This window comes from Homarus americanus, unplaced genomic scaffold (genome assembly GCF_018991925.1).
Source record: "Homarus americanus isolate GMGI-L3 unplaced genomic scaffold, GMGI_Hamer_2.0 scaffold7626, whole genome shotgun sequence".
Taxonomy (NCBI): Eukaryota; Metazoa; Arthropoda; class Malacostraca; order Decapoda; family Nephropidae; genus Homarus; species Homarus americanus.
In genome coordinates this window covers 18,501,719-18,514,793 of record NW_024718273.1, presented here as the reverse complement: position 1 = coordinate 18,514,793, position 13,075 = coordinate 18,501,719, and the positions used below count along the sequence as shown (strand labels likewise).

The 13,075-nt window shown below is 37.5% G+C and overlaps 1 protein-coding gene across 3 annotated transcripts; it reads right to left on the bottom strand.

Annotated features, from left to right (window-relative positions):
• Positions 1-1,968: 1,968 nt before the first annotated feature.
• LOC121859516 (gastrula zinc finger protein XlCGF57.1-like) lies at positions 1,969-12,180 on the bottom strand. Of its 3 annotated transcripts, XM_042356376.1 has the most exons (4): positions 11,950-12,180; positions 8,537-8,653; positions 3,664-4,830; positions 1,969-3,336 (listed from the first exon to the last, which is right to left on the bottom strand). In XM_042356376.1, the coding sequence occupies exons 3-4, from the start codon at positions 4,162-4,164 to the stop codon at positions 2,245-2,247; spliced, it is 1,593 nt and encodes a 530-aa protein (XP_042212310.1). In that variant the 5' UTR covers positions 4,165-4,830; positions 8,537-8,653; positions 11,950-12,180; the 3' UTR covers positions 1,969-2,244. The 3 variants fall into 3 exon arrangements, with proteins under 3 accessions (XP_042212310.1, XP_042212308.1, XP_042212309.1); XM_042356374.1 differs by having other exon boundaries at positions 1,969-4,830; XM_042356375.1 differs by lacking the exon at positions 8,537-8,653 and having other exon boundaries at positions 1,969-4,830.
• Positions 12,181-13,075: the final 895 nt, after the last annotated feature.

Sequence of the window (13,075 nt, the reverse complement as noted above, 5' to 3'; positions counted from 1 at the left end):
TGAAAGTTTAATAAAAAAAAATATACATAACTAAGAAAAGAATACCGTACTAAATAAGAATATAAAGTATATATATAAATGAAGAATTGAAGACTAAAAACAGAAAAGAATATCTGGATGTTAAAATATGAAGTAGAAAGAAAACGTCCCATTACACATAGTGGCAGCTTAGATGGACTATAAAGTGAAAGGACTCGGCCCATTACAGCACCACTTTCAATGAGCTCAACAATCTGTTCTTTATCCTTGACCGAGTAGGCATGCTTCTTGTGGCTTTGTCTCTTAGCATTGGGGTCTTTTTTCTCATTCACGTTAAAAGTTCCCGGGCTTTCAGGCGGCAAATCACTCCCTCCACCACCTCCCCTAGCCCTCACAGGCAAAAATGTGGAAACCATTATCGATCACCGACCCTAGCAACCACTGGTTATAGACGCTGTATTCCACGGAGGAGGGTGTGTGAGAGTGAGATTGAGGCGGAGCGGACAACTACACCATCAACATGGCGGCAAACAAACGCTATCATTGATGCGCACGGACGCTTCCCGCAAAATCTCCGTTAATCAAGAGAATCCAGACGATATTATCGAAATGGGTATCTATTGTAACTTACCGTTATTGTCGAAAACGTTATTGTGGAAGTCGTTATTGGCGAGAGACTACTGGTGCCTGCACTTCGGCACCTCACCTACCCTGAGAGATTGGACCGCCTGAACTTGTCTAGCTTATACTACAGACGGGCAAGGGGGCCCTAGTTGAGGTGTATAAGCATCTCAGGGGGCACTACGCAGTTGAGTGTCCTAACTTGGAGCAGGCGGACGCTCACCCCACAAGGGGTCACAGCTCAAGATTGAAGAAGCTGCAAGTCCAGAAAACCGCGAGGGCAAACTTTTTCAGAGTGAGGGTTGTAAAATCTTGGAACAATCTACCAGTGTGTGTTGTGACAGCACCGAGTGTGAGCTCTTTCAAGACAAGACTTGACCAACACTGGAGAGGGTTCAGGTACATGCCCAGTATTTGCCAACAGTGCGTGACAGAAATGTGACCGATTGCCCGGGCGGCTAGCGAGTCGATCTTTTGGTGAAGAAGATAAATGAAAAGGAAAAGTAATCAGAGACATGACAGATCGCCCAAGCGGCTAACAAGCCGATCAGTGGCAAAGAGGATAAAAGCAATATATATATATATATATATATATATATATATATATATATATATATATATATATATATATATATATATATATATATATATATATATATATATATATATATATATATATATATATATATATATATATATATATATATATATATATATATATATATATATATATATATATATATATATATATATATATATATATATATATATATATATATATATATATATATATATATATATATATATATATATATGTATCTTGATAAAATCACACGGGAAAATGGAAACAACGGAGCACCTTAGCTTTCGTCTTTATTCAAGACATCTTCAGAGGCAACTGGACTACATGGACAGAGAGAGGCTTAAATATACAGGGTGACCTTATTAAACATGAGGTCAGGTCATAATGATGTCATCCACTAATCCCCACACCAACACACACGTAGAGGAGCTTAAGAGAAGAGGGGTGACGTGACTAGTCAGGTCAGGTAAAAAATAAGGGACCCACAAAATAACTATCATACATCTAGATCAAAGGTTTTCAAAGCATTTTTAACCTTGGGCCACTGACAAATAAATTTATGTAACATATTATCAGTTTTGAACTGACCATCACTAAGGTTTATTGATTTTAATTCCTTAATCAAACTAGCTTCGACCAGAAGTCTTTCTATGACACAAGATGATTTAAATACTTCCAAGCTTTTTTCCCAAGCAATGGGGTGATTATTATTCCTAACATGAACGAACAAGGCACTGCTTTCAGATGCTGTTCTGATATTATACTTATGTTGTTTGATTCTGAGCTGCAGTGTTTTTCCTGTTTGTCCTACATAATTACAATTACATTTGCTACATGGAATACAATAAACACTTCCATTTACTCTTCACACTTAAAATTCTTCTCACCAGTGTGTCTAACCATATGTCTCTTCAGATGGGATTTTGTAATAACTTTGACCACACTCTTCACACTTAAAATTCTTCTCATTAGTGTGTAAACCCATATGCATCTGCAATTGATTATTTCTGTAATAACTTTTACCACACTCTTCACACTTATCATTCTTCTCACCAGTGTGTCTAACCATATGTCTCTTCAGATGGGATTTTGTAATAACCTTTACCACACTTTTCACACTTAAAATTCTTCTCAGTAGTGTGTCTAACCATATGTCTGTTCAGATCACCTTTTCTGTAATAACTTTTACCACACTCTTCACACTTAAAATTTTTCTCACCAGTGTGTAAAACCATATGCATCTGCAGTTGATCATTTCTGTAATAACTTTTACCACACTCTTCACATTTATAATTCTTCTCACAAGTGTGTCTAACCATATGTCTCTTGAGATGGGGTTTTGTGTAATAACTTTTACCACACTCTTCACACTTAAAATTCTGACCAGTGTGTAAAACTATATGCTTCTGCAATTCACTAAGTGTGTAATAACTTTTACCACACTCTTCACACTTAAAATTCTTCTCACCAGTGTGTACAACCATATGCTTCTGCAATTCAGTAAGTGTGTAATAACTTTTACCACACTCTTCACACTTAAAATTCTTCTCACAAGTGTGTCTAACCATATGTCTCTTCAGATGGGATTTTGTGTAATAACTTTTACCACACTCTTCACACTTAAAATTCTTCTCACAAGTGTGTCTAACCATATGTCTCTTTAGATGGGGTTTTGTGTAATAACTTTTACCACACTCTTCACACTTAAAATTTTTCTTACCAGTGTGTTCAACCATATGATTCTGAAGTTCATATTTTCTGAAATAACTTTTACCACAGTCTTCACACTTAAAATTCTTCTCTCCAGTGTGTTCAACCATATGATTATGCAGTTCACTTTTTCTGAAATAACTTTTACCACACTCTTCACACTTAAAATTCTTCTCACCAGTGTGTACAACCATATGCTTATGCAATTCAGTAAGTGTGTAATAACTTTTACCACACTCTTCACACTTAAAATTCTTCTCACAAGTGTGTCTAACCATATGTCTCTTCAGATGGGATTTTGTGTAAAAACTTTTACCACACTCTTCACACTTAAAATTCTTCTCACCAGTGTGTACAACCATATGCTGCTTGAGATTGCCTTTTCTGTTATAACTTTTACCACACTCTTCACACTTAAAATTCTTCTCACCAGTGTGTTCAACCATATGCTGCTTCAGTTTGTCTTCTCTGTAATAACTTTTACCACACTCTTCACACTTAAAATTCTTCTCACCAGTGTGTACAACCATATGCTGCTTCAGATTGTCTTTTCTGTTATAACTTTTACCACACTCTTCACACTTAAAATTTTTCTCACCAGTGTGTACTACCATATGATTCTTCAGTTCATATTTTCTGTAATAACTTTTACCACAATCTTTACACTTAAAATTCTTCTCACCAGTGTGTACAACCATATGATTCTTCAGTTCATATTTTCTGTAATAACTTTTACCACACTCAAAATTCTTCTCACCAGTGTGTACAACCATATGCTGCTTCAGTTTGTCTTCTCTGTAATAACTTTTACCACAATCTTCATCAAGACCTTTCTCATCAACAGTCACATGTTGTGTCCCATCATAGTCACTGCTAAAGCATTCATTAAACTCTTCACACTTAATGTCTGTCTCATCAGCAGTCACATGATGTGTCCCATCATAGTCACTGTTAAAGCTTTCGTTAAACTCTTCACACTTAATGTCTGTCTCATCAGTAGTCACATGATGTGTCCCATCATAGTCACTGCTAAAGCTTTCTTCAAACTTTTCACACTTAATGTCTGTCTCATCAGCAGTCACATGATGTGTCCCATCATAGTCACTGTTAAAGCTTTCTTCAAACTCTTCACACTTCATACTTATCTTATCATCTATGTGTTCATGTGTACATGTATGCATTTTCAAAGCATCATTACTGCCAAAAACTTCCCCACACTGATCATTATTTGGCCCACTAGGTCCTGCTATTTGATTCATAAACTGGGCCATCTTTTACACACTTTACAACACTCCATACAAGAAAATATATCCATCAGTGTACACACATTTGGGTAACTTTAGCACCGCATACAAAGGTTATCCACTTTTCACAACTAAACTTGCATTAATAATTCTGCACATGTATGTGGTTCTTGAGCTACTCTTGTATGAGAAACATTTACCACAAGTGAACTTTGTCTCAACAGTACACAAGCACAGCAAACACATGTCACATTTATATATTGGAAAATTTATTAGCAGTGTACACAAGTGCAAGTCACAAGGTAATAGTTTAGTTTGAACATTGCAACACTCTTCATCCTGTATTTAGACAATATATAACACAATGAACCACTTAAATGATATTTTCAGGAGAGATTCACTTGTGTGAACCTTGTGTTTATTCTCACAGTTTCCTAGAACACCAACTTGACTTTCATATTGTTTAACAATCGGAGAGTTGACATTTACCTTAATTATGCTTACAATGTTCTTCGAAAAATGTTCACTAATCCTCATACTGTACTGACTTATTGCACAGTTGTGAGGAATTGTTCTGGCTCTTGTTTTATAGAGCTTTAAGACGAAGTTGTGGTGGGAGATGTTTGTGTGGGATGGCCTCCTGATGTTACCATAACGGTCCTTTCTTACATCCGTCCACTCACACCTTTATGTCTGAAATAAAGTGAACAGTATTACAATGCTGAAGTTTTCGGAATTCCATAGTTTATGGAAGACTTACTGTAAAGTAGATAGTTCCCCAAGGAAACAACTTGGCTGGCTCTGTAATCAATTAGCCTCACTTCCATAATTACAGTACAGTACTGACTAACAGCTGGATTGACTGGGGATGTTCTGGGTGCTAACTACCAATCCTTAAGACTGAAGATAAACCCAGTACAGGGGGTCCCGTCTGATGAACGCGCGACTTACGAACACCCACCAATATGAACAAGATCCCATAAAGTCAATTATTTAAAAAATCCGACGTGGTCCAACTGGTTTGTAGCAGTTACGTAAGAGAACTAGTTTGAGTGGCATAGAGGGGAGGCGGAGTGGCACGTGGGGAGTGATACATCGCACCCAGTCACATGCAGCCAAGAAAAGGAAAACAATTATGATGGAAGTAAGTTGACGTAATTAAATGTTCTAAAAAAGGAGAAACACCTTCAGTGATTGGTAAGGTGTTGAGCTTCAGTCGGTCAATGGTCGGAACAATTTTAAAACACAAAAATACATTTTTGAATATGTAAAATGATCTACACCAAAGCACTCAAGTGTGACAACAAAACAAAGAAGTGGAATGTTAATTGAAATGGAAATATTGTTAGTGTTATGGATGGAAGATCAAAATCAACGGGATTTGCCTCTAAGTTTAGCCTCGATTCAGTAAAAAACGAGAAGCTTGCATGCAGACTTGAAGACTAAACGTGGTGATGAAAGTGATGGGGAAGATTTTGTTGCTAGTAGGGGCTGGTTTAACTGCTTCAAGGTAAGGGCAAATGGTGTTTGGAAAAACACTGCCCACAGTTTGCTGACGTTATCGGGGACTTTGAAATTGACGTTGGGGAAGTGACACGGACAGTGGTAGACCTTGGGAACAAACTCCAGCTTTATATTCATGAGGATGATGTCACACAGTTGCTTGAGTCTCATGCTGAAGAATTAAGCAGTGAGGACCTGACTAAACTGGACAAGCAAATTTTGTCAGAGGATGTAGAGGAAGCTGAAACTCCAGAACCAAAGGGATTCATTACAAAAGAAATGGCAGATGGTTTCAGGCTTATTGAAGAAGGAATGTTTACATTTAAACAGCAAGATGCCAACACAGCAAGATTCACCAAAATTCATAGAGGTATTATTGAATATCTATGATGCTACAGAAAAATTTATGATGAAAAAAGTTTCAGTTCAACCTACCCAATAAATCCTGTCACTCCTACAAATGTCCATCTCTACATGCAAGCCGGCCCCAGGATTCAATGTAATTGTTAAACTTTAATTTGTACTTTACTGTATTTTGTCATTCAATTTATCTTTTTTTCGTAAATTAAGTGATTCAAGATGTATAAAAGGACTTGGTCTATGATATAGTGCACATAGGGTATGTGTTCTGACTTATGTACATTCCCAACTTAAGAACGTCCTCAGGAACGGAACCCGTTCTTAACCTGGGGACCCCCTGTATCCTCTCAGCTGCTTCACCTTTACAGCAGAATGTGGAAACAATGTTATAATGTGCATCTCACAGGGACTACCTTGTGTCATTCCAAGTGTCTAGGAAGTGCCCACCTACTCAATACTTTGGAAGGAAAAAACTACTAACCACAAACGACAATGAATCCCACATAACTATTGTCATGGTCATACATGTGCCAATATTATATTAATCATATTTATTCATATTATGCTCCACAAAGAACATAAAAACATAAGAATGGAGGAAACTGCAGCTGGCCTATTGGCCCATACTAGGCAGCCCCATTTATGCCCAACCAATATCGCTCATATATCTGTCCAAACTTATATTTGAAGCTACCCAGCATGTTTGAGTTAATGATGAAGTTTGATAACTTGTTACACTCATCCACTACTCTATTTCCCAACCAGTGTTTACCTATCTCGTGCCTAAATCTAAATTTGTCTAAGGATTTTATATTCATTCTGTAGTCCGGTGACCAGAACTGAACTGTGTAATCCAAGTGAGGTCACACAAGCGCAAGATATAGTTTTGGGATAACCTCCCAAGTCTTGTAACTAACACTACTTTGTAGGAACCAAATTACTTTGTTAGCCTCGAATCGAGCAAATATGCATTGTTGTCTTGGTTTAAGATTCCTACTTATCATTACTTCTGTACTCCTAAATCTTTCCAACAGTCTGATTTCTCAATAACATCTGATATCTGGTTTCTCTGTTTACATTAAATGTTATCTGCCATTTTTCAGACCGTGCAATTTTTTTTAGATCTTCCTGTAGTTTTGCAGAGTCCTTGTTAGATTTAACTACTGTACATGCCTTATTTTAGTGTCAGCAGCAAATTTACTTATGTTGCTGTCTATGCCTATATCTATGTCGTGCATGTTTTCTAAACTCCCCTCTTATGGTTTCTTTTCTCCACTTTGTTCTCTAATCTCTAGCTTCCTTGAGAACCGATGCACGGCAGTTGTAGTCATGGGATTGAGCTCTCGTTCTTTCTCTACCAATAGTGGTGTCCCACAGGGTTCTGTTCTTTCACCTACTCTCTTCCTTCTTTTTATCAAAGATTTACTTCACAATATGACTAATTCTATCCATTTTTACTCTGATGATTCTACTCTTCACTCTTCACATTTTCCCCTTCCCCCAATTCTAAAACTAGATCTGTTTCTAGGCCTCACCATTTCCTCTAATATGTCATGGAAGCCACACATCCTCAACATTGCTAAAGATGCCTCCCGAAAGCTGAGAATGCTGACCAGGTGCCATAGCTACTTTACCCCTGAGCAGTTGCTTCAAGTTTATAAGGGATTTATTCGTCCTAACTTGGAGTACTGTTGTCATATCTGGGGTGGCTCTTCTTCTGTCCAACTGTTAGATAGGGTGGAACCAAAGGCATTTTGTCTTATTAGCTCTCCTCCTTTAGTTGATAATCTCTCTTCCCCTTCTCTTTGCCGCAATGTTGCTTCACTCTCTCTCTTTTAAACGTACTTTAATGGGCAATGTTTGGTGGATTTGGCACCTGTGTACCGCCGGCAAGGCCATAGGCTCGTAAAACCCATCTTGCACGCAGTGCCCACCATTTGTGTGTGGATGTCGGTCACACTAGAATTACCCGTTTTAGTACATCCTTCTTTCGTCAAACAGCCAAACTGTGGAATGCTCTGCCTTCTTCTTTGTTTCCATATTCATACAATCAGTCTCACTTCAAAAAGCTGGTTTTTCAGCATTTTTATGGTGAGGATTAATAGTCTTTTTCTCTTCTATTTTTAATTTCTTTTTACTCTTATTTTTTCGACCCTAGGCCCTGTTGTGGCTCAATGACCTGTGCCCCGGTGGGCTATTCTCCGTAAAAAAAAAAAAATAATAATAATACTATTTAGACAATTCAAAAGATATGTCTACATCCTTTGACTTTTTCTAAACAATATTGTGACATTCTTTCCAGACACCTCATCCCTCCCCCTGGACAGAATATGTCATCATAAATGAAGAGCAACTCTCCTGGCACTGAAACTTGGGATGATAAAGTACATCCTCTCTAGAGGAAGTTAATTGACTCAACATAAAAACATCCCTGATATAAGCAAGAAAAATCTACCACATCAATATTCAGAGGATGAAATAACTTGTTGAGATTCAGTAACATAAACATATTTTACAACAAACTTCACAAACTTACCGAAGCCCCATCCTCAACCATGAGAGGAAGTAAAGCTTGATCCACAATTAAATAAGTTAAGATTTCAGTGAGTCAGTACAAATCCCAGCAGGAACCAGGCCCTCCTCTCAGGCCTTCCTGAAATACAAAAATAATTAAATGTGATAAACAACATAAAGAGTAAGCAAGTCTTGATTAACCTCAATATTCATGTTTTGATGATGCATTTCTTACTTGTGTATGTCATATAAGGTTTTATAACAAAGTTTTGATAATAGTCTGCAATGGTTACACAGGTTAACTTTGTTTCTACAAGACAACTTCTTTATTAGCTACCTGAAGAAATCCTTAAAAACTGAAGAGTATTTATAATTTGTATGATATCTTCACATTTTTTTTCATCCTGTAACACCAATAATAAGTCCCTGCTGCCATTTTCTTCATGTGACAGTTTAACATACACAGGACTCTTCCTAGCGACCATTCCATACAGAGGACCACTTCCAGCAACTGGTACATTGTATAATTTACAATATTAAATATAAAATGGAATAACCCAACCTCATTATATCAGGATGGAAGTACAGTACAGTGATCCCTCGGTTAACGAACGCCTCGGTTAACGAATTACCTTCCATAAGATTCTTCACTTCGGATAACGAATTACCTTCCATAAGATTCTTCACTTCGGATAACGAATTACCTTCCATAAGATTCTTCACTTCGGATAACGAATTACCTTCCATAAGATTCTTCACTTCGGTTAACGAAAACATTTCGGTTAACGAATTCCTTACGAATTTTTCCCAACATGTTTTCGCTTGCATTTGGCTGCTCACTAGCTGTAGTATTAGTCCGCCAATACAGTAATCTGTTTTAGGACTTAAATTCGTTACCATTTGAGTAAATATCAAGAAGGTTGTACTATTAAATAATTTTCCAAGTCTTATATTAAAGTTTTTAGCCATTTTAACAATTATTTAACATAATTGAAGTACAGGGAACTAGTTTTTAGCGCGCCAAACAGCCACTCAACACACCCAAAATGGCGTCAGTGTGTTTCCTTGCTCAGTGGAAGAAGCTTCTTGCTTGAGACTCTCTTGAACATAAACTATTTTTACGTTTTACAGTACAATTATTGGTCATTCTGAAGTTTATTTTACATAATGCCAATATATAATGCAGTCAGTGTTGATTTAAAGAAAATAATCTTGAATTACACCAAGTGAACTAAAATTTTATGGGTGAAATGGCAGCATGGGGTGACTTCTCTTCCACCCCAAGGCCTTCTCTTCTTCCTTCTCCTCCACCCCCATTCTAATTCCCATCATCATCAACCAAGAGCCTTCGACTTGCACACCTCAAAGTAAGTGTACTTTACTGCATTTATTTTTAGTTTGTACGTAATTTTTGGTGAGCTGGAACCAATTACCGAAAATCCCATTGAAACAATGGTTTCGGTTAATGAAATTTTCGGTTAACGAACGACCTTCTGGAACGAATTGTGTTCATTAACCAAGGGACCACTGTACAGGAATACTACAGTTATTGCAAGGGATGCATTCCTAAAAGTCATTATGATTAAGGAAATGTCAGAGAAGAAAAGTCTTAGAATTATCTAAACTATTGCAAAGTAAAAAAAGTCAAGAGATTCAGGTGACGGCAAAAAATGCAATAATAGCTTAAATTTTTCTACTGGTTTTCTGATTTTCAACTCTCAATATCTCGGTTATGAGAAAAAACCGCCAAGTCATTTTGTTTTTGTCTAAACTTATGAGTAGCATTGTAAAAAATCCAATATTGCATGATGACATCTATAATAAATTGACCCTAACAGGTTAGGTTAGTGTAACATTAGTTTTGGTGAGGTTAAGTTAAGCTTTTAAATATGGCAGTAGATATTTTACTGTAACTGGTAAGCTCCTACTAAGGTTAATATTTAGTAGTTGCCAACACCTAACTGAACATTGAGTCATATTAAGGGAGAAAGAGAAAAAACAAAATTAAAAATAATTTATTCCATAACGTTTCTGTAGGAAATCGATAGTTTTAGAGTTTTAACTTTTATTTTATAATATTCGGCCAATTAACGTGTTTGATGTGACATCACAGTACTGTGTGCTAATCAGCGTGAGTGCCGATGTGACGTAATACTTGTGCACCAATCAATGCGTCTCGATCCTGGAAGATGGAGTCCGTGTGAGAAGGATGTACAGTACACTTGCCGACTGGCTTGTTATTCAGTATGCGCTGGACAATGAAGCAGCAGTCATTGACATTTTTAGGGCTCATGGTGTTCTTGTTTCATTTGTAAAGTGTCCGAGATGTAATTCAGTGTCAGTACCATGTAGATCACCATGCATGGTACAGTACAGTACTGTGGTAAGAGACGGATACTGATGAAGACACCACTTCCTCCTTCTAGTCGCATCACTCTATCCTCCTGTATCTCTTACTTAAGGTAAGTTTCTTACACACTACACACTAGGGGTTAGGTTAGGTAGGTTAAGTATGGTTTGTTCAGGTTTTTGTATTTCTTGACCTTCCACTCATATCCGACAGCAGTGAAGGTAATATTTGTATTGGTCCTTCCACTTCGAACTAAGGTATTGTACTTTCGGACATGGCATGCCCCAAAGTTTTAAGCTACTGAAATATTTAGGTTAGGTTAGTTTAAGCCAATCAAAAGTTTTTTTGTTTTTGGAACCAATTAAAATGATTTTGGGTTTAATTCGCAGTATATTTGGCCCAATCAAATTCGAGTTTTATTTTGGGTCCCTGATATTTCGAAATTCAAGTTCAGTTCCGACCATGGAAGTCTGCGATGAGTGTCACTTAAATTATATGGAGCTGGTTGAGTTTTTTGGAAAAAAAAAGAAGAAACTATAGCATTTTTTCGATCTCATGGTGTTCTTCCAACCTCAGTAAAGTGTACTAAGAGCAAGACTGAATGTAAATATCGCAAAGACCAACATATGTGGCGTTGTGTAAGAATCTCAGAATCCACCGATGAACGAGAACCAGGCCAATAAGGTAAGAAATAGGTGATTCCATCATATGGTGAGAGTCAGGCAGTTAGGTTAAGTTTGGCTTTTGTTTTTCTTGTGTTTTTTTTTTTTTTGGTGTATTTTGCCATGAATTTTTTTCGGAAAACGTCCAACGAAAAAATTTCATAAAAAAAGGCATATTTCCGCCAAAAATGAAGGTCATATTCGGTCTAAACACACACAAATACAATAAAAAAAATATATTTTTGACTTTCTAACAGAGAACGGTGTGACAATGCAAGTTTACCAAATGCTATAAAATGTATATTTTTTAAATAAAAACTACTTAACATTTGTGGGTATAAAGAACAGACCTAACCAACCAAACCAAACAACCCTACCTAACCTTACCTAACTTCCCCGGTACATTAAACAGAAAGAACTTACTATGATATGGTGAAATTTGAGTCATTTAATGGACGTGAGGTGATACGGCCGCATCAGAGCTATGCAGCCATTTTTCCTTTACATTTATCTTCTTCACCAAAAGATCGGCTCACTAGCCGCCTGGGCAATCGGTCGTCTCTGTCACGCACTGTTGGCAGGTACTGGGCATGCACCAACTCCTGAATGTACCTGAACCCACTCCAGTGTTGGTCAAGTCTTGTCTTGAAAGAGCTCACACTCGGTGCCGTCACAACACTCTCTGGTAGATTGTTCCAAGAGTTTACAACTCTCACTCCGAAAAAGTTTGTCCTCACAGTTTTCTGGACTTGCGGCTTCTTCAATCTTGAGCTGTGACCCCTTGTGGCGGGTTAGTCCTATATATTAACCCGACTTTCTAATATATATATTTTTTCATCTTGTCTATCCGACGATCTTAAATTCCTTGTTAGTGGGCAGGGCATGGAAGAAGAGAAATTATGGGGTAAAAACACGAACTCAAGCAAATCGCACATTTCCTTTTGGTGATAACAGTTTCGTAAACCTTTACCTAAAACGTTTGTGGACTCGTAAGGAAGAGGACTTAAAGTGATTATTATATACTGATTAGAGATGAGCTTCGAGACCCCGCATACCGTGTGTGCAACTGTATGTTCGCTTTGAAGTCAACTGCTGGTCAGTGGCCTGTTGCAGGGTTGCCAGATGTACGACAAGCTTCACGGCCAAATTCAAGCCATCTCACGGCCAAAGCGCCCAAAATTCGGCCAAAACTTTTTGGATGGGAAGCACAAGGCTATTTTTGCAATCCACACAAAATAAAAGTATCCCCTACAATATCCACTTAAAATGTCGTAATATAACCAAATTTTCATTTAGAATTGAGAGCCCAATAATTACATAAACATAATATCTATAATCTACAGTGAAGATTTACCTTAATCTGGTTCACACTCAGGATGGGATGGAGAAAGGAAACTCACAATGTGCTCTCTGTATGCATATTGTATTGGATGTACAATGCAGCTTGGTGCTGGGAAGGCAGCATGGTTACAAGCGTTGAGTAGAGAGAGCTGGTTGGTGAGGGTGCTCAGAGGAGGACAGCTTGTGGGTCGCCATGCTCGCCGGCGGG